This window comes from Bos indicus, chromosome 8, assembly GCF_029378745.1.
Source record: "Bos indicus isolate NIAB-ARS_2022 breed Sahiwal x Tharparkar chromosome 8, NIAB-ARS_B.indTharparkar_mat_pri_1.0, whole genome shotgun sequence".
In the NCBI taxonomy this organism is placed as follows: domain Eukaryota; kingdom Metazoa; phylum Chordata; class Mammalia; order Artiodactyla; family Bovidae; genus Bos; species Bos indicus.
Window position 1 is genome coordinate 45,431,058 of NC_091767.1, and position 22,664 is coordinate 45,453,721.

Genomic DNA, 22,664 nt, shown 5'->3' on the forward strand with positions numbered 1-22,664 from the left:
CTGAAACATTTCTCCTTTTGTTTTTCTGAGCTAAAGGTGTTCATACACTTGTCTTTTCTCTTGTCCTGTTCTGGAATCTCCCCGAGGACAGTGTCTGGCTCTCCATCTTCTGGGGAGTTTTCAACAGCACCTCCTCGCACACTTCTTTATATACACAGAGTTCCCAGAAAAAAATTTTAAACAAGGCTCGATTTCCCTGTCACTAATCACACAGAAAATTGGAAGGGACAAAGAGAACAGACACAGCAGAGAAGTGAAAAGTCATAATACACTGAAAGGTAATTCAACAAAAGAGTAGCATCTATTCTATGCAAAACACCATACTAGAGACTGCAGAGACTAGAAAGAAAAGTCAGGCATCATTTCTGACCTAGAAGTTTATCACATAGCACGGGGAGTGGGGTCACTGCGCCAAGTGCTCGATCAGTGTATGTGGAGGGGATGAATAAACGCCCACATGCAAAGCCAGGGAGACTGCATGAAGCCATCAGAGTGAGACATGGTGTTCTGGGGATGCAAAAGAAGAAGGTCTTGGACCCTTGGGAAGGTGGGAAAATACCTGGAACATCGGCATTTGAGATGGGCCCTGAACGATAATAAGTAAAGGAGTGAGTTGAAGCCAGGAGAGGAGAGGATTCCAAGTGCAGTGGTCAGAAGTTAGCCCAAGTGGTAGATCACTGGGGGCTCTGGGACAAGCAGAAGCCAAACTGCAAGGTGTAAAGGTCCATACGGTTGACTTTTCTGAGAAATTCTGTGGTTCTTTACCTTGACTGCTGTTAGAATCACCTGGGGAACTTTTTAAAAAGAATATCTAAGCTTGGGCCCTATACTCAGATATTCTCAGTTGCCCTGAAGTGGGGGCCTGGACATCAGTATTTTTTTTAAAGCTTTTAAATTTATTTTTAATTAAAAAAATTTCCCACTACCACAAAACCAACTCTGAGATTGTTTCTGATTATATGATTGTAAAAATTGAACAATCCATAAAAGTGTGGGATGGAACTTAAAAATCATTTGAAACCTCAGTATTCTGGGATATCATAGTTAATCATTTGACGCTTTTTGTGTGTGTGTCTTTATGAATAAAAATTCATCAACAGGACCGTATTGTAGTTGGTTTTCATTAGAGAGCCTGTTTGACAAGTGGGGTCTTTCTGAGGAAGAGATGTTTTCCTTCCCTCTTTGCCTCACCACCCACATGTCATTCCAAATCCACAGTAATAAGCTGGGGGTTTCCTTTCATGTTTTCACGCTTATGTAACCTTGCATAGATGTGTCTGGGTGGGGCTTTGTTGTTGTTCAGATGTTCAGTCATGTCCAACTCTTTGTGACCCCATGGACTCTAGCACGCCAGGCTTCCCTGTCCTTCACTATCTCCTGGAGCTTGCTCAAACTCATGTCCATTGAGTCAGTGATGCCATCCACCAATCTCGTCCTCTGTCGTCCCCTTCTTCTCCTGCCTTCAATCGTTCTCAGCATCAGGGTTTTTTTCCAGTGAGTCAGCTCTTTGCTTCAGGTGGCTCAAGTATTGGAGCTTCACCTTCAGCATCGGTCCTTCCAATGAATATTCAAGATTGATTTCCTTTAGGATAGACTGGTTGGATCTCCTTGCAGTCCAAGGGACTCTTAAGAGTCTTCTCCAGCACCACAGTTCAAAAGTGTCAATTCTTCAGTGCTCATCCTTCTTTATGGTCCAACTCTCACATCCATACATGACTACTGGAAAAGTCATAGCTTTGACTATTTGGACCTTTGTTGGCAAAGTAATGTCTCTGCTTTTTAATATGCTGTCTAGGTTTGCCATGACTGATTTTTCAAACATGGAATCTGTTGTATCCACTTATCTGTATATTGTTTTTCTGACTTAAAATTACATGAGGTACAGCTCTAACATCTTTTTTCCCCCTTTGAGCAGCTCAGTTCTCTGTTTTCTTGTTGTCTGTTGTGGTTTGGGTTTTGGCTGATAAAAGCAATGCTGCTATGAATACCACTCTGCATATCCCCACAGGAGCTGTTGACCTAAGTGGGCTAGTCTCCCAGGACAGGGATTGTTCTTCTGTTTGTCTCATCTTTTTATAGCTCATTCAGCCATTTGATGATTTTATTCTTTTTTTTTTTTTAATTAAGATAAAATTTGCCAACAGTTAAATGACCAGGTCTCAAGTGCACAGTTCATCAAGTTTTGACCAGTGTGTATATTCATCATGACAAATACACTGCTGTTCAGACAAGAAAGGGAGCATTGTCATTACTTTAGAGAGTTCTTTGCTGCCTCCTTTCAGCCAATTTCAACTTTCTCATAGGCAACCACTGTTCCAGTTTCGTTCACCATAGATTAGTTTTGCCTGTTCTTGAACTTCACACAAGTGGAGTCATGTGGTATGTAGCTTTTTGTGTCTGACCTGTCTAGCTCAGCATTATGTTTTTGAGATTCATCCATGTTTTGGGGGTCATATCAGTTGTTTGCTTTTTTTCAAAAATTAATTTATTTTAACTGGAGGCTAATTACCTTATAATACTGTAGTGGTTTTAGCCATACATTGACATGAATCAGCCACAGGTGCACATGTGTTCCCCATCCTGAGCCCCCCTCCCACCTCCCTCCCCATCCCATCCCTCAGGGTCATCCCAGTGCACCAGCCCTGAGCATCCTGTCTCATGCATTGAACCTGACTGGTGATCTGTTTCACATATGATAATATACATGTTTCAATCCTATTCTCTCAAATCATCCCACCCTCGCCTTCTCCCGGAGTCCAAAAGACTGTTCTTTACATCTGTGTCTCTTTTGCTGTCTCAAACATAGGGTCATTGTTACCATCTTTCTAAATTCCATATGTATGCATTAGTATACTGTATTGGTGTTTTTCTTTCTGATTTACTTCACTCTGTATAATAGGCTCCAGTTTCATCCACCTCATTAGAACTGATTCAAATGTATTCTTTTTAATGGCTGAATAATACTCCATTGTGTATATGTACCACAGCTTTCTTATCCACTCATCTGCCAATGGACATCTAGGTTGCTTCCATGTCCTGGCTATTGTAAACAGTGCCGCAATGAACATTGGTTTCCCTTCTGGTTTCCTCAGTGTGTATGCCCAGCAGTGGGATTGCTGGGTCATATGGCAGTTCTATTTCCAGTTTTATTAAGGAATCTCCACACTTTTCTCCATAATGGCTGTACTAGTTTGCATTCCCACCAACAGAGCAAGAGGGTTCCTTTTTCTCCGCACCCGCTCCAGCATTTATTGTTTATAGACTTTTTGATAGCAGCTATTCTGACTGGCATGAGATGGTACCTCACTGTGGTTTTGATTTGCATTTCTCTGATAATGAGTGATATTAAGCATCTTTTCATGTGTTTGTTAGCCATCTGTATGTCTTCTTTGGAGAAATGTCTCTTTAGTTCTTTGGCCCATTTTTAGATTGGGTCGTTTATTTTCCTGGAATTGAGCTGCAGGAGCTACTTGTATATTTTTGAGGTTAATTCTTTGTCAGTTGCTTCGTTTGCTATTATTTTCTCCCTTTCTGAAGGCTGTCACCTTGCTTATAGTTTCATTTGTTATGGAAAAGCTTTTAAATGTAATTAGGTCCCATTTGTTTATTTTTACTTTTATTTCCATTACTCTAGGAGGTGCTCTTTATTTTTTTTAACCAGGGCAATATTTCATGCTATAAAAATACCATAACTTGTTTTATCAGTTCTCCTGATAATTGGGTTGTTTCCAGTTTGGGGGTATTATGAACAAAGCTGTTGTGAAAATTTTTGTGTAGTTTTTCTTGGTTGACCTGTTTTCATTTCTCTTGAGTAAACACACAGGTGTAGAATTGTTGGGCTGTGTGGTGGATGCATGTCTAACTTTGTAAGAACTGCTAAATGTTTTTCTGAAGTATATGGGGAATAAGTATATTTAATTTAAAATGTGTGGACAGTTCCTTTATTAAACGGCTTTAACTTACTTTTCCACCAGTAACCCTCCACCTACAACATGCTACTCTAATTTTTACCAGTCTGATGGGATTGGATCTAAATCTCATTGTTACTTTAAGTTGCAGTTTCCAGATTGATAGAGGTGGTACATCATTTTGGGGAAAACTTTACAGAAAATTTTAATATGTGGCTAGGGTAGAGAACTGTAGTACTGATGGATGATGGGAGGAAGAAGATCTTCTATTTTTACATTTAAAGTTGCTCAGTCGTGTCCGACTCTTTGCAGCCCCGTGGACTTAAGTCCATGGAATTCTCCAGGCCAGAATACTGGAGTGGGTAGCCTATCCATTCTCCAGGGGATCTTCCCAACCTGGGGATTGAAGCCAGGTCTCCCGCTTTGTGGGTGGATTCTTTACCAGCTGAGCCATAAGGGAAGCCCAAGAATACTGGGGTGCATAGCCTATCCCTTCTCCAGGGGATCTTCCCAACCCAGGAATCAAACCGGGGCCTCCTGCATGGCAGGGGGATTCTTTACCAACTGAGCTGTCAGGGAAGCCAGAAATAGACACTTGCAGTTTGTTTCCTCCTGCCGCTTAAGAGAGAGAGAAAAGATGTCTGACACTTGCAGCCTCTTTCCTCCGTTTGGAGACCCCAAGCCTTCCTACCTGTTACCCTCTCATTTCCCCCTTTTCTTTAAGGAGAATTATGTTGCCTAGGGAAAGTTACATCATCCCTAAATTGTTGAGGCAACATATTCTCCTAACCCTCATATTGAGGGTCTCTGATCCAGGGGCCCCAAATAGTAGCTGGAGGAAGCTGCTGCAGTGGCAGGAGTTTGAGCAACCATTTGTAACTTAAAAGCCTTCATGTGGCTAGAAACAAATCCAGTCACACAGTTACAGATGCAGGCAACAAACAGCAAAAACAGAACAATCAGCAAAGTTAAAAGTCACATTATGTCCACAGTTAAGGTACAAAGCGTTGCACCAGTCCATTTTAGGATAGTTAGATGTCATCCGATTAAGAAGAGGCATCACATATGATTGTTGCTGTCAAAGGTATTCACAGACTTACAGAAAGTCTGAAAGATGGATGGTTTACATTTAAGAATGGGGAGATTCTTAAGAGATGAAAGAGAAGTTCGAATAGATTTTCAGAAATATTGGGCAGAGATGGGATTAAGAAGGCAGGAGAAGGATTAGAAACAAGAAGAACAAGAAACACAAAATGCATGGTTGCTTAGAACCATTTTGTACAGAGCCTAAGGGCTTTCCTGTATTCACTGGGCAAGGTGATAGATATTCATTGTTGTTTGCATAATGATTAACTTTCAGATACCATCTCTTATTTAAAGGAATTAATTCTCACTTATCTGGAAAAATTTTGCCATCCAAACTGGCTCACCCCGGAAGTTTCAGATAGTTGAGGTTTCCATATATTTGGATGTCCACGGTTGTGTGAATTACGCAAGTGTGTGTACAGCCCACACAGGACTGGTTTCCCTCGTATTATAAAGCCTTGGGTCAAGAATGGACTTATGTAGGAAGGGAGTACTTTGTAAGATGACACCTAATGTTACCTGAGGGAGGTAAAACTAGGTAAGATATTGAGGCTTCAGTTCAGTTCAGTTCAGTCACTCAATCGTGTCCGACTCTTTGCAACCCCATGAACTGCAGCACGCCAGGCCTCCCTGTCCATTACCAACTCCCGGAGTTTACTCAGACCCACGTCCATCGAGTCAGTGATGCCCTCCTGCCATCTCATCCTCTGTCGTCCCCTTCTCCTCCTGCCCCCAATCCCTCCCAGCATCAGAGTCTTTTCCAATGAGTCAACTCTTTGCCTGAGGTGGCCAAAGTACTGGAGTTTCAGCTTCAGCATCATTCCTTCCGAAGAAATCCCAGGGCTGATCTTCAGAATGGACTGGTTGGATCTCCTTGCAGTCCAAGGGACTCTCAAGAGTCTTCTCCAACACCACAGTTCAAAAGCATCAATTCTTTGGCACTCAGCTTTCTTCACAGTCCAACTCTCACATCCATACATGACCACTGGAAAAACCATAGCCTCGACTAGACGAACCTCTGTTGGCAAAGTAATATATCTGCTTTTGAATATGCTATCTAGGTTGGTCATAACTTTTATTCCAAGGAGTAAGCGTCTTTTAATTTCATGGCTGAAGTCACCATCTGCAGTGATTTTGGAGCCCAAAAAAATAAAGTCTGACACTGTTTCCACTGTTTCCCCATCTATTTCCCATGAAGTGATGGGACCGGATGCCATGATCTTCATTTTCTGAATGTTGAGCATTAAGCCAACTTTTTCACTCTCCACTTTCACTTTCATCAAGAGGCTTTTAGTTCTTCTTCACTTTCTGCCATAAAGGTGGTGTCATCTGCATATCTGAGGTTATTGATATTTCTCCTGGCAATCTTGATTCCAGCTTGTGCTTCTTCCAGCCCAGCATTTCTCATGATGTACTCTGCATATAAGTTAAATAAGCAGGGTGACAATATACAGCCTTGACGTACTCCTTTTCCTATTTGGAACCAGTCTGTTGTTCCATGTCTAGTTCTAACTGTTGCTTCCTGACCTGCATACAGGTTTCTCAAGAGGCAGGTCAGGTGGTCTGGTATTCCCATCTCTTGAAGAATTTTCAGTTTATTGTGATCCACACAGTCAAAGGTTTTGGCATAGTCAATAAAGCAGAAATAGATGTTTTTTCTGGAACTCTCTTGCTTTTTCGATGGTCCAGCAGATGTTGGCAATTTGATCTCTAGTTCCTCTGCCTTTTCTAAAACCAGCTTGAACATCTGGAAGTTCACGGTTCACATATTGCTGAAGCCTGCCTTGGAGAATTTTGAGCATTACTTTACTAGCGTGTGAGATGAGTGCAATTGTGCAGTAGTTTGAGCATTCTTTCGCATTGCCTTTCTTTGGGATTGGTACGAAAACTGACCTTTTCCAGTCCTGTGGCCACTGCTGAGTTTTCCAAATTTGCTGGCATATTGAGTGCAGCACTTTCACAGCATCATCTTTCAGGATTTGAAATAGCTCAACTGGAATTCCATCACCTCCACTAGCTTTGTTCGTAGTGATGCTTTCTAAGGCCCACTTGACTTCACATTCCAGGATGTCTGGCTCTAGGGGAGTGATCACAGCATCATGACTATCTTGGTTGTGAAGATCTTTTTTGTACAGTTCTTCTGTGTATTCTTGCCACCTCTTCTTAATATCTTCTGCTTCTGTTAGGTCCATACCATTTCTGTACTTTATCGAGCCCATCTTTGCATGAAATGTTCCCTTGGTATCTCTAATTTTCTTGAAGAGATCTCTAGTCTTTCCCATTCTGTGGAATGAAGCAGGGCAAAGACTAATAGAGTTTTGCCAAGAAAATGCACTGGTCATAGCAAACACCCTCTTCCAACAACACAAGAGAAGACTCTACACATGGACATCACCAGATGGTCAACACCGAAATCAGATTGATTATATTCTTTGCAGCCAAAGATAGAGAAGCTCTATACAGTCAACAAAAACAAGACCAGAAGCTGACTGTAGCTCAGATCATGAACTCCTTATTCCCAAATTCAGACTTAAATTGAAGAAAGTAGGGAAAACCACTAGACCATTCAGGTATGACCTAAATCAAATCCCTTATGATTATACAGTGGAAGTGAGAAATAGATTTGAGGGACTAGATCTGATAGAGTGCCTGATGAACTGCGAATGGAGGTTTGTGACATTGTACAGGAGACAGGGATCAAGACCATCCACATGGAAAAGAAATATAAAAAAGCAAAATGGCTGTCTGAGGAGGCCTTACAAATAGCTGTGAAAAGGAGAGAAGCAAAGGAGAAAAGGAAGATATAAGCATCTGAATGAAGAGTTCCAAAGAATAGCAAGAAGGTATAAGAAAGCCTTCCTCAGCGATCTTGAGGCTTACACAGCTATAATTAATGGAAATTGCATTGTGACCCATTGAAAAACACGAGTTTGGTTCCTGCTTGGGGAGGGTGGGTCTTGTGCACATGAACAGAATGGAGATGTGAGAAGAATGAATAATCTGTATTAGCTGCTGCTTTGTTATACTGAATAATGCTGTTAGTATTAAAACAGGAAGTTCTCAGCCAGAGACTTTCAAGGAGGAAGCCCATTACCTTCTGAATTTAGCCTGGTGTAAGGATATTATTAACTGTGGAAGAGGGCCAAGGGAAAGTCAGCCATCCCTGAGGGGAAAGAATAGTTCCCACCTGCCTAGGGAAATCCTGTGTGAATGGCCACAGTAATTTTCCTTTAGAAGGAAGACTCTCTTACAGATATTAACAGCAGGATATACCTTCAAAAATGTGAGACAATGAAAGAAGAATTCAAATACAAACAGCTTTGTGCCTTTGTGTGTGGAGTTGTGGATCTAGGTGTGGGGACATTGCTGAGGTAATGATCTCTGTGGATAAACCAGGAAAAGGCAGAAACCAAGTGTCTGTGAACTGATACATTTTGGAGTCCATGGAGGTGACTCTAGTTGTAATTTTTTTAATCAGAGGCAAAAGTTATATCAAAATCCGCATCAGTGTTTAATACAGTAAGGCGTCCCTTTCAATATGATTTAAGGACAAGGAATAAAAAGTGTTCTAGGACCCATGGAGTTCTAGAAGAGGCAAAGCTACTCTCTCTCTCTCTCTGCTGCACCTTGCGGCATGTGGGGATTTGGTTCCCCGACCGGGGATTGAACCCACACCCCCTGTCGTGAAAGTGTGCAGTCTTAACCACTGGACCACCAGGGAAGTTCCCGAGACAAAACTAATCTCGATATAAAAAATATCCAAGCAGTGGTTGCCTTTAGGAGGGTGTGGGCATGGATCAGTGGGGAAGGGGCATGAAGGATTTTCTGTGATGATAGGATCTTCTGTATGTTATTAAGTGTTTGGGTTACGGAGGTATATGCATGACCCAGAGTTCCTTGAATGGTGCGCTTATGATTTGTGTATGTAAATTCTGTGTGTGTACACACATTTCAGCTCAAAAGAAGAACAAACCCAAACCAAAAAACGTGTAATCCAGCCGTACAAAGTTCTCCCCTTGGCTTCCTAGTCAACTTGCATTAGAAGGAAATAAGTTTCCTCCTTGGGCTTCCCAAGTGGTACTAGTGGTGAAGAGCCTGCCTGCCAGTGCAGGAGATGTAAGAGAAACTGGTTCTGTCCCTGGGTGGGGAATATATCCTGGAGGAGGGCATGGCAACCCACTCCAGTATACTTGCCTGAAGAATCCCAAGGGCAGTGGAGCCTGGCAGGCTATAGTCCATGGCGTTGCAAAGAGTCAAACACAGCTGATGTGACTTAGCACACAGCACGAATTTCCTCCTAATTTGGAAAATACCATGAAATTTGCCACTAGGATTAGACAGTAAGAATCTTAATTAGAAAAAAGACTTTTTTTTTCTGTTAAGTAACTAAAAAGCAGAGACATTACTTTGCCAACAAAGGTCTGTCTAGTCAAAGCTATGATTTTTCCAGTAGGCATGTATGGATGTGATGATTTTACTATAAAGAAAGCTGAGTGCCAAAGAATTGATGCTTTTGAACTGTGGTGTTGGAGAAGACTCTTGAGAGTCCTTTGAACTACAAGGAGATCCAACCCGTCCATCCTAAAGGAAATCAGTCCTGAATATTCATTGGAAGGACTGATGCTGAAGCTGAAGCTCCAGTACTTTGACCACCTGATGCCAAGAATGGACTCATTGGAAAAGACCCTGATGCTGGGAAAGATTGATGGCGGAAGGAGAAGGGGATGACAGAGGATGAGATGGTTGGATGGCATCACCGACTCAATGGAAATGAGTTTGAACAAGCTCCAGGAGTTGGTGATAGACAGGAAAGCCTGGCGTGCTGCAGTCCATGGGGTCGCAAAAAGCTGGACATGACTGAGCAACTGAACTGAGTTAAAACATTGTAGACATTCAGTCATTCTTAAAGATGCCTGAAAAATTTTGCAGCTAGTGAAGTCAAAACTGCCTCTGTATGTGGCCTTTCTTTTTAGCCAAAATGATATAGCCAACTTTAACAGCTCAAGCTGCAGAGTAGGTAAAAATGAAACTCTGTTCCCAAATTATGGGTCTTATTAGCCCAGTTCAGCTGATATGTATGTTCCCAACCTGACTCAATAGAAACTTGGAAAAGTGACCAAAAGTTTGCAAAGCATCTCACTAAAAATATATGAGATTACTCATCAGTGATGTTATCACTTCAGATATCACACAACTTGTGCAAGAATCTGTGAACATATTAAAGATGTGAACTAAGAGATCTATTTAAGCCTACGTGGTTTAGGGCTACTGTTCACCACACAGACCCTGAGCTCATCCCAGGCACACAGTAGACTGAACTTCCTTGCCCTCTTGGATAAGTGGGACCATGTGATTTGTTTTGGAAATGAAACTGAGTTCATGCAATGAGTGTCATTTCCTAAGAAGAAGATTTAAGGTAGGCTGACCAGAAGTAGCAAATCTAAAGGCACCCAACTAAATTTGAATTTCAAATAAACAGCTAATTGTTTTTTTTTTTTTTTTTACTGTAAACTTAACTTGTGCAATATTTGGGACGTACTGACTCTAAGGAATGATCTGTTTACCTGAATTCAAATTTCACTGAGAATCTTGCCTTTTACCTTGTAACCCTGCTTCAATAAATACCAGTGTACAATTCATCAGGTGCTCTTCATGTCTCTAGCATAGCGATCCTCAGTCCTCAGATAGTGGATGCTCCATCATCCTTGGACCCCACAGCAATATGAAGAGCAGAGCCCTCTGCTGACCTGCAATGGACATATAGCACAGTCAAGAAATAACCTTGGTTGATGAAGCCACTGAAATTTGGGGGCTGGTTCTTAACCACAACATGCCTAACCTATCCTGACTGCTGTAGATATTGCTTGACCCTGAACCCAGCCATAACTCATTCTGTGATATTGCTGCTCCATGGTGTGGCCCGTGTATTTTTACTTAATACTTAAATTACTCTTCTGCCTTTTCCCCTTAAGGTGGACTTAGGTGAAGGCAAGATTTGCTTCTGTTGTGAAGAATTTCAACCAGCCAAATGCACAGACAAAGAAAATGCCTTGAAACTCTTCCCGGTTCAGCCTTGTAGTGCTGTTCACCTTCTCCTCAAGGTATCTGGAATGGATTCCACTCCTAGCCAGTAAACACACCACGGAGACCCCGAGGAAGGCAAAGCTCCCTGAAATATCCCTATTCTGTTACCTCCTTCAAATAATGCTGCTAAAAGCAGATATGAATGACTCCTTTTCAGTGACCCAGAGACAGAATTGAGAGCAAAAGGGACCACAGGTTGTTTATTGTTGCCTCTTAAGTTATGAATAGATGGCTTATTTGTGTTCAGAATTATAAGTTAGTAAAAAAGGTAAAGGAGCCTAAATACATACACATGTCTATGTGTATGTGTATAAATTTACACATACACATACATCCCACGATGTGGCTACACATACATGACATAGTTTTAGCAGAACCTCTGAAGTGCATGCCCATCTGTCACTGTTCTGATGCTCCTTTGTTGACCTAAATGAATCTTGTGGGCTACTGAGTGTTGCTGTTGTAAGACGCTTAGGCTAAGGAGATGTATTGGCCAAAAAATGAAGGAGAAATTCAAGACACTACCTCTTGTTTAATAGGCTGCAACTATACTAAGCCAAAGATATGAAAAACAAATGAAACCAGCTGAAAAAAATACTGGAGAAATGGATAAAAATAATGTCCTGACTTAAGGTCTGTTAGTCCATTGAGTGACAAGATCAGTTGGTAAACCCTGAGATACTAGTTTTTGGATGGTCCCTCCCTGATGGCTTCCTTTAAATCTTAGTTTTGGGTTTATTTTTCATGGAGAAGAGGAATCTCTAAGCAAAGAGAGAGAAGCTGCCAGCTCTCGGAGTTTATGGAGGCTGTAAAAATGGCCTTCTTTCTTTGGCTTCTGGATTTTTGGTAACTGAGTCACCCCCAAACTTTCTGAGCCAGGACTTTGCTTGGGGAAAGCCCCACTAAGAAGCCAGGACTGTAGCAACAGAATTGGCTTTGCTGCTATTTTGAGGCATGTGTTTAGAGGAGACAAGCCCTGTTTACACTCGGGCTGGCCTGCTCCCTGTGTTATCCTAGTTGGTTCCCTGGGGCAGCTCTGCCACTGGTGCCTGAAATAGAATCTGTGGCCACCAATGAAGGAGCATGTTGTCCTGGTGGGAGGCTGCGGGAGCATGGAGGTTGGGACTCTGTCACTGGAGACACCAACTTTAGAAGGAAAATTCAGTACCTTCCGGGAAGAGACGTTTCCAGACAGGATTCTGATGCAAAAAGAAATATGGTAATATCATGTCTACCCGGGACAAGAAGCTTCTAAGATAGGGGTTTAAAATTAAGAAGTACACACTGTTATGTGACAGTCTTATTAACAGCCAGCGTTTGTTTGGGCACCTAGCATGAGCCAAACACTGTGTAAGTCCTTTAACATGCATTTTCACATTAGTATCAGCCTCCTAGGATAATGTTGTTATTAATCTTTGAAAGTTTTAAAGTTGCATTCTGGCCATCAGTTTTGAGATACTCAGATGCATCATTGTTTCCTGGTTCCAGAAAGTCCTTTTCACCCTGTGTGCCTTGAATGCCCTGACCACCACCGTCTGCTTGGTGGCAGCCGCCCTTCGCTACCTCCAGATCTTTGCAGCCAGAAGATCCTGCATCGTAAGTCCATACAAGGTGGCAGCCTATCGGTGACGCCGCTGAGCCCACCCTCAGATCTTTTTGTGTCATCTGTAGCCTTTCTCCCTGAGCCTTTGTAGCGGAGGCTGTTGACTAACAGATGTTGTTTGATTAGGATGAATCCCAGATTCCTGCGGAAGAAGTGGAGGAACACAGACGTGTCCCAGACCCTGATGACTTCGTGCCGCCAGTGCCTCCCCCTTCCTATTTTGCCACGTTTTACTCGTGCACACCCCGGATGAACCGCAGGTACCCTCCCTTAGTACCCCTACCCATCCTCCCAGTTTTGAGGCTCGAGGGTCAGAACTCACGCCATGAGCTCTGACTTCTCTCCAGAGTCTAGACATTGTGTTATTTTCCAGGATCTTCTGGTTTTTGTTTTCCTTCTCTCCTTTTTGGTCTGACAAATTACATGAAACCAAAGAAAAGTCAAGCCTTGACCTAAGGATATAGTTTTTCAATTTCAATTACCTTCCCAGGAAAACTGACACCCGGTGAGATAACTACTGTAATTTGACATGATTGAGAACTGCTGTTATCCTGGAAACACGCTCATTTGGGCCAGATCGATATTCATTGTAACACCATCAGCAGGTCTTGAAATCATGAAATTCTTCCCAGCCATTAAAAAAAGATTAATTATTAATCACATCTCCTTGGTCTAGGGGAAAAAAAAAAAGACACCATGTTTATGCTCCTTTTCAAATTCTAGCTCAAAATTTTATTGTCTGTTTCTTAAATCTCTAAGATCATCATCTGTAGAACAAAATGCCACGTGCATTCATTTGATTGTTAGCCACTTGTAGAATTGTACCTTTCTAAAAAATCAAAAGACTTCGTTTATTCATTCAACAAACATTTGATCCATCCTCTACTGCTTACTAGTCACTGTACTGGGTTCTTGATATTCAAAATGAGTTACACTGACTTCCTCCCCCTAACAAGGAGCTCACAGTCTAGGTCATTAAAACTGAGTGTTGGAAGGATCATAATAGTCCTCAGAAGGAGGTTTTGAGTGCAGGAGGGGAGGCTACCTAACCTGGAATGACGGGTGGGCTGTGGCGAGATTCAAGGAAGAGTCAGCTCGTTAGGGTTGGCCTCCTGTATAAAGTGATGCTCTTAGTCTGAATGTAAAGGATAAAGCAGACCTATATTTAAACTTGTAAAAGAAAAGCGTAGAATTCTATAAGAAAGACTAGTGTCTTTCCATTGCTAGTGAGAGGGCCAGGAATTTCTACTTTTAACCCTGAGGTACATGTGGAGAGTTGTCAGACGAATTTGGTGTCAGGCTTGGGGTTTTTGGAAATCCATTTGCTAGTGCTCAGGACAGCCACGTGTGATTTTCAGAGGTCACTAGTGGCAGCTCCCACTCAGATGCTGTTCACATTCTTTCCCATGATTTATTTACCTTCCTGATTTTCCCTCAGAATCAAATCTAAACCCTGCTGCATACAATTTAAAAAAAAAAAAAAAAAGAAAAAAAAAGAAATAAATACTAAAAAAAATAAATAAATAAACCCTGCTGCGGACCCTCCCCTGCTCACCCTCCTCAGTGGAAGCAGAGATGACTGCAAAGCTGGAGGGGGTGTCTGCTGGCTGCCAGATGGTCCCAGGGGACAGCTCAGCCTCCCTGTTGTACAGGGCCTGGTGGACTGGGATTTCGAAACTTAAGGGGCCAGGATGACTTCTGTAGTCTTTTTGGAAACGAGCCAAGAATTACGGAGGCCAGAGGGACATAGCAACAAAATACCTATTCTTTATGTACTATAGAACACATCTGCTAAAACCTTAGCCCAGTGTCAGGCTGTCTACAGAGGGCACACTGAAGGACAGTGACGTGCCTGTTATTTCACGGGATGGGGAGAGAAATGCCCTCTTCGTGGAGAATTCCTTGGCTCTCTGAGGTTGTGGGTGAGCGCTCAGTTGACCTAAGTGGAGGCGACAGACGGATTTAATTTCCTGCAGTGGCAGAAAGGGAAAGTGACTCATGTGGGTTTAGAAGTTGTGCTGACCCGTGGGATCTCCCGCTCCAGCCTTCCCTTCTCCTCTCTTTCCTTTCTCTTCTCTGCACCTCCATGGCATGCTTATCAGTGTGGGTCTTTAAGGATCTGGATGCATCTCTGGACTTGCCCGTCTGAGTCCTGAGCCACCCCCTGGCCAAATCTGAGTTGGAAGAAGATGGACAGGCTTCTCATCAAGGGCTTTACCAACCAGAACTTCCTGAGAGGAACAGGTGGGGGAGGGGGTACGGCAGAACACCCTTGAGATCTAAAGTATGTACCTGGAGCCCTAGCTCATAACTCCAATGGGCAAACACCCTCATTTTCAGAAATTCCCCTAATATCTGAGTGCAGCCCACTTTTTTTTTTAACCTTTTATGTACTTTTTAATAATTGAAGTTGGCTTACAATATTATATTAGTTTCAGGTGGTGTTGTTGTTTAGTCACTAAATCATGTTCATAAATCACTAAATTTATGACCCTCTAGACTAGCCTGCCAGGCTCCTTCGTCAATGGGATTTCCCAAGCAAGAATACCAGAGAGGGTTGCCATTTCCTCCTCCAGGGGATCTTCCCAACCCAGGGATCGAACCCAAGTCTTTTGTCTCCTGCATTGGCAGGCAGATTCTTTACCACCGAGCCACCAGGGAAGCCCGTTTTCAGATGTTCAACATAGTGATTCAGTATTTTTTCTTTTTATGTTAATTGGAGGCTAATTACTTTACAATATTGTGGTGGTTTTGCAATATATTCACACGAATCAGCCATGGGTGTAGATGTGTTCCCCATGCTGACCCTCCCTCCCACCTCCCTCCCTGTCCCATCTCTCAGGGTCATCCCAGGATTCAGTATTTTTATAGCTTATACTCCATTTACAGTTATTACAAAACAATGGCTATTATTTCCCTGGACTACACAATATATCCTATTGCTTATCAATTTTATACATAGTACTTTGTATCTCCTAATCCCATGCCCCTTGCCCATTTTTCTTTTTAAAATGGCTAAATATATTCACTTTTAGATACATATTCTCTCAGAGATATTTTTAAATTTGACCGACTTTGCTAGATTCTCAGTATAAATCAACTTCATAGGCACTAGCTGTATAAACCCAATTGATAAATTTTCTTTCTTATAAGCAGGGCTTCCCTGGTGGCTCAGACAGTAAAGCGTCTGCCTGCAATGTGGGAGACCCAGGTTCGATCCCTGGGTCTGGGAAGATCACCTGGAGAAGGAAATGGCAGCCCACTCCAGTACTCTTGCTTGGAAAAATCCCATGGCCAGAGGAGCCTGGTGGGCTACAGTCCATGGGGTCCCAAAGAATCAGACACAACTGAGCGACTTCAGTTTCTTACAAGCAGACAGGAAAGAGTGTTTGCATTAATGTTTCTACAAACGGTTATGCTAAGAGTTTTCATGCAGTAGAGGCTCCCCATTTCCTGTAAGGTTTTATGACCTCTCAGAAGAGGTTTATTTAACTTCTGTAAATACAACTATTTTATGCATTGGTATCTCCTTGAGAAAGGACTTCTTAGGTTACTGTCATAAACAGAAGCCTGATTGCAGTTAAGACTTCTATCCAAAGATGGTTTTCTACTTTGTGAATCAATTTGTCAGTACAGAAGAGGGCTGTGTGTCCTCATCTCTTCAGGGAGTCCCTCAGTCTCAGAAATTGGCTTGAGCCAGGAGTCAAAAAGGAGTCTCTAACCTATTTCATGAGTATGGATCTAGCTGTACTGTGAGGATGTTTCCTGCTAGAGAAAATTGAAAATGAGGGCATGGGAATCACGTTGGCTTGGGCATTTCAGCCCACCCATTTCCTTTACAAATGAGCTTCAAAACCCAAGCTCCAGTGGAGCTGGGCTGCCCTGGGCTGGACTCTGTGCTCAGCTGTTGTTGGGCTGAGTGCCCCTGCCTCACTCCCTACTCCCACACCCTTCCAAAACATGCCCTGTGGAAGGGCTAAGCTTTCCCAGCACATAGAGGAGGATCATTCTTTGATCTGGGTCATAGTAGTTGCTTCATCAGCCTCAGATAAGTTCTCAGGTCCTATTTGTAGTATCAAAGCAGAACATATTTTACATGATCCTTTTGGGTTTCCTGTTCATCTTCAGATCTCATGGGCATGAACCAGCAAAGGTTTCTTGGAGACTTTGGGATGAATTTGCATCAACCTGGATTTTGGAGTCTCTTAAAAAGTTCACCCCTGGGTGGGTCTCTTAACCATTTCGGAGCTCAGTTTCTTCATTCACTTGCCTTGTCACATGGCTCCTGAGCTTGTTATGAGATAATGGGCTTAAAAAAAATCTTTCTAAAAACAAAAGCTGAGACCATGTTCTGCCATTGTTAGTTGCATGGTTTAAAATGTTCGTGGCATGTATCTTACTCTTAAGAAACATTTAGCCCCTAATCTTTGTTGTTGTTATTTAGTTGCTTCAGTTGTGTCCAACTCTTTGCAACCCTGTGGACTGTAGCCCTCCAGTCTCCTCTGTCCATGGGAATTCTCCAGGCAAGAATACTGGAGTGGGTTGCCTTTCCCTTCTCCATGGGATCTTCCCGATTCAGGGCTCAAACCTGTGTCTCTTTTGTCTCCTGCATTGGCATGTGGGGTCTTTACCACTAGCGCCACTTAGGAAGCCCCAGCCCCTAATCTTACCCCGCCTTATCAGGTAGCAGTTGTCTAAAGACACTCATTCTCAATAAAAGTTTGATCACCTTTCCCACATATAACGGGGTTTTGATTTCAGCCACTATAGATTTCAGCCACCGTAATCCATTTCCTTTAGCAGCAGTCTCAATCCTGGCTGGGCCTTGGAACTCCTGGGAACACTGACAGCCTACAGATACCCAGCCCTGTCATAGGCAACTAGGGCAGACTTTCTAGAGGTAAGGCCTGGGCCATACCCAGTGTAGGAATGCTCCTAGGTGATTCTTCTCTATAGCTGGGTTGAACATCATAGGGCTCAGGAACAAAAGGTGCAGGAGAGAGCAGACCCATTTCCTTCTGTGGATCTTTATTTACCCAGAAGTGTACAAATCAAAAGTTGCTTAACAGGAAGGAAACTTACCTTCTGCATCAACTCTAGCAGCATCTTCTATCTACATGAGGCTTTTCTGGTCATACAATAACCACCATAGAAGCCATTCATTTTGTGGTCCCCTCTTCCTCCCCAGTTTTCCTTCTTGAAGAGATTCTGTAGTAGGTCAGGTCTAAAGTGGAGCCTGTTCCTCCCACTTCTTGGCCCTAAGCAAGCCCTCTCTTCTGTAGGATCACACAGGCAGCCACTGAACTGAAATAGGAAATAAACAGCATCAGAGCTAACAGACCAACCTGGGAGATGAACTTTCCAGGCGAGGATATCACAGTGAAGAAACACGTGGACACTTGGCTGAGGGGGGGACTGACCGGGGTTTGTAAATGCTAGAAAGATGTTCATGGGGTTATGCTAATTAAGGATTGAAGATTGGACCTCTGGAGTACAGGAGTGCAGAGGTCTCAGTGAGTAAGGCATGCCGCCTTGTTCATTGGTCAGGAAAGTCTCCAGTCAGGCCCAGGAAGAGTCTGGATTCCTGGAGTCACTTGGTGCTTACAGTTCTTAAGTGGCTTCGGCTGGAACAGAGAGTTGGTGTGAAACCCATGGGCAAGTCCTGCTCTAAGGAAGAAGAATATCCCTTTCTTGGCAACTTTACCGGGACCCCTCCCAGCCAGGCCAGGGAGCGGCCATTCCTGCAGGTTCTGCTCCTGGGATACGCCCCGTGTTAGGCAGTGAGCCCATGCATCCCTGCCTGGGGTGTCAGCCTATGACCGTCTCCTTCCTTCTCAGGTAAAACAGGGCTGAGGGTCTTGCTTCTGACCCAAAGATGCAGGAAAAAAGGGTAGCACTTTCTCACTTTTTCATTCAGCCTACAGAAGTGTCATCCTTCTAAATCCCAAACTTCCTGAAGTTTTATTGTTAGGAAGACAGAATATCAGATCTTTTTCAATTTTTTTTTTCTTCCACCAATTGCATTTTTGTAAATAGGCACAAATAAAACAATCATAAATGCAGAGAGCACCTTTATAAAAACAAAACAGTCCCCTGCAGCCAACTGGCTCTAGAATTTGTCTTTTCATCAGTCTCCTTTAGTTTATGTCCATTGTTGCATTTCAAGAGCATACGTTAAGCTTTTGGTATTGTCTCTTTTTTTCATTCTCCAACACTTCATGGCCTGAGTACAGGTTTTTTTGGTCTTCTCTTTTTTGTATTTTTTAAATTGTGATGTAAGTGGCATATAACATAATGTTAGTTTTAGGTGGACCTGTAAGTAGTGATTCAATACTTTATATATTGTGAAATGATCACCACAGTAGGTCTAGTTAACATTCATCACTGCATATAATTATAAGGTTTTGTTTCTTGTAATGAAAACTTTTAAGACCTACTCTTATAGCAACTATCAAGTATACCATGCAGTATTATTGACCCTGATCACCACACCTTGAATTACATCCCCAGGACTTATTTACATGTTTTATAACTGGACGTTTTATCACGATGTATAAACTTTCATGTATTTTTAACTGTTATTTTCAAATTTAGGTTCTTTGTTATCTAGACAATTTGTATGTGTGTGCGTGTTTGTGTAATTTTCTATGAATGCTGGCAGAAAATCTTGTGCATTTTTGGTTTTTATTTTTTTATCTCAAAGGACAAAAGGCATAGCACCTAGCATGTAGCAAGCACTCCATCAGTGTTTGTTGAATGCCCACCTTTAGGAAGAGACCGTGATTCCTTCAGTGGCATGTTACTTTTTCTCTGAGCTATGACATTATTTGCTTTTTTGTGTGTGTGTTCATTGTTTCAAGTATTTATTTAACAAGTAGTGAGTTTCTACCATTAATCGGACATTAGGAAAACACAGGCAAGAAACTTTTGTCATGTACTAATGTGAAAAAAACTAAATAATTGAGTTCCCCTGAATGAATCCTTGCCGGAAGAAATATCAATAACCTCAGATATGCAGATGACACCACCCTTATGGCAGAAAGTGAAGAGGAACTAAAAAGCCTCTTGATGAAAGTGAAAGTGGAGAGTGAAAAAGTTGGCTTAAAGCTCAACATTCAGAAAACGAAGATCATGGCATCTGGTCCCATCACTTCATGGGTAATAGATGGGGAAACAGTGGAAACAGTGTCAGACTTTATTTTTTTGGGCTCCAAAATCACTGCAGATGGTGACTGCAGCCATGAAATTAAAAGATGCTTACTCCTTGAAAGGAAAGGTATGACCAACCTAGATAGCATATTCAAAAGCAGAGACATTACTTTGCCAACAGAGGTTCGTCTAGTCAAGGCTATGGTTTTTCCTGTGGTCATGTATGGATGTGAGAGTTGGACTGTGAAGAAAGCTGAGCGTCGAAGAATTGATGCTTTTGAACTGTGGTGTTGGAGAAGACTCTTGAGAGTCCCTTGGACTGCAAGGAGATCCAACCAGTCCATTGTGAAGGAGATCAGCCCTGGGATTTCTTTGGAAGGACTGATGCTAAAGCTGAAACTCCTGTACTTTGGCCACCTCATGCGAAGAGTTGACTCATTGGAAAAGACTTTGATGCTGGGAGGGACTGGGGGCAGGAGGAGAAGGGGACGACAGAGGATGAGATGGCTGGATGGCATCACTGACTCGATGGACGTGAGTCTGGGTGAACTCCGGGAGTTGGTGATGGACAGGGAGGCCTGGCGTGCTGCAATTCATGGGGTCGCAAAGAGTCGGACACGACTGAGCGACTGAACTGAACTGAATCCTTAGTTTTTTTTTTTTAATTGAGATGAAATTCATATAACCTGAAATTAACCATTTGGAAGAACACGATTCAATGGCATTTAGTACATTCACAATATGGTGTAACCATCAGCTCCATCTAGTTCTAAAGCATTTTCATCACCTACAAGGAGACCCTGTGTCCATTAAGCTGTCACCCACTTTCTCTCCTTTCCCCAATCCCCTGGGCAACCACGAATTTGCTTTCTCTTTCTTATGGATTGCTGTTTGCTTTTTGACTAATGGATTTAAAAGGAATGATGGTATTACATTTTCTATATTGTCCCTTGCCTAAGAATTCGGGGCACTCCATCAGAGAGCAGCTTAGTTGATTATTCTCCTGCTCCTGGACCAGGAGGTTGTAGCATGGAGGGGCGAGGGGTTTTTCCCATTGTCATTGGGTAATGCTGCAGAGTCAATGGCCAGTATCTAGAGCCACCACCATCAACTAGCCTAAACAAGCTTTCTGATGCCAAGATGCTCTTCCTAGGATGGTTGGTCCTGATGTTATTCCCCTGCCACATATCTATGGAGCACGAATCAAAGGAGTGGAAGTATTCTGTCCTCTGGACCCCCCACCTCCCTATGAAGCTGTGGTGAGCCAGGCAGACCAGCAGCAGGTACTGTCCATGGAGTTTCTCTTTGGTACATTGATGGCAAGTAGGAAAAACAGCTGCAGAGAACAGGGTGGGAGAGGGACCATGTCTTATAGATGTTTGTAAGAAGTTCACTTTACTCCAGATGATATCAACAAATAACCCTTTTCCCCTGTGATGCAGGGATCTTCATTCCAAATGCCCGAAGGACCAGAAGTTGCCACCAGCCCATTGGAGCCGATCTGCATGCCAGGGATTCAAGGTAATAAATACATTATTGCTGCCCAGACTCATGATTCAGTAGATTAAGAATGATATTAATAATGATCCATATGATATTTTGTTGGAGGTCAGATATTCTTGGAGCAGATGGTTCAAGCTACATTCTTTCTTCCAAATGTAAAAGCGTTATCAACTCCTTAGGGCTTACAAGTAGGAGGTAATATATGAACAGAAATAAAGATATCGTTAGAATCTTTTATGAATAACCAGGCTATTTTCAGAAATGGATTTCAGAGTTTAATTTGGCATTCTTTTTTTAAAATTTTTATCTATTTTTTTTAAACACTCAAAACATTTTGTATTGTGGTACAGCCAATTAACGATGTTTTGATAGTTTCAGGCGAACAGTGAAGGGACTCAGCCGTACATATATGTGTATCCTTTCTCCCCCGAGTCCCCCTCCCACACAGGCTGGCACATAACACTGAGCAGAGTTCCATGTGCTATACAGTAGGTTTTTCTTGGTTATCCATTTTATTATTTTTTTTAATATAAATTTATTTATTTTAATTGGAGGTTAATTACTTTACAATATTGTATTGGTTTTGCCATACATCAACATGAATCTGCCACAGGTATACACGTGTTCCCCATCCTGAACCCCCCTCCCACCTCCCTCCCCATACCATTTTAAATACAGCAGTATGTACATGACCTTCCCAAAGTCCCTAGCTATCCCTTCCCCGCTGACAAAGTAAGTTTGTTTTCTAAGTCAATGAGTCTATTTCTGTTTTGTGAGGAAGTTCATTTGTATCATTTCTTTTTTGACTCCACATAGAAGGGATGGCATATGCTATTTCTCCTTCTCTGTCTGACTTACTTCACTCAGTATGACACTCTCTAGGTAACATAATTTGGCATTCTTTTATTTTCTGATATAAGATTTTTTTTCTCCTGTTAAGATAGGATGAGCTCTTTTAAAGGGACAAAGAGAGTTTCGTCTATTGCGGAATGATTCACTCATTTGTAACCCAGGACCCAGGTCATGCTGCCTTCACATGTGCTGAGTGCCAGTTCCCAATCCTCCATTAAATACTAGAGTCAATTTACATTTATCTTTGTAGTTTAAGGGCACATTGTTACCGCTTTCTCTCTTTGGAGAGGTTTTAAATGGCCCAGAGAATTGTTCACAGGATAAAATTGCAGATGGTGATAAATAATGGATTAACTCTTAGCTATTTTAGACAGAGGTGATTTTTCAGCAGCAACATTCGGAATAGGTTTCTGCTCTGTTCACCTTCCATCTTAAGTAGAATTATGAGGCAGGGTTCTGTTTCCTAAGTATGTTTTTAA

The 22,664-nt window shown here is 42.3% G+C and overlaps 1 protein-coding gene across 1 annotated transcript in view; it reads left to right on the forward strand.

Moving 5' to 3' along the window:
* The window catches only part of ENTREP1 (endosomal transmembrane epsin interactor 1), a 76,495-nt gene that overhangs the window by 46,173 nt on the left and 7,658 nt on the right, over positions 1 to 22,664 (forward strand). Inside the window, exons 4-8 of the mRNA XM_070794239.1 lie at positions 10,967 to 11,095; positions 12,567 to 12,674; positions 12,808 to 12,941; positions 20,984 to 21,113; positions 21,273 to 21,351. Of these exons, the coding sequence (XP_070650340.1) occupies positions 10,967 to 11,095; positions 12,567 to 12,674; positions 12,808 to 12,941; positions 20,984 to 21,113; positions 21,273 to 21,351 (580 nt within the window). The remainder of the gene's footprint in view (positions 1 to 10,966; positions 11,096 to 12,566; positions 12,675 to 12,807; positions 12,942 to 20,983; positions 21,114 to 21,272; positions 21,352 to 22,664) is intronic.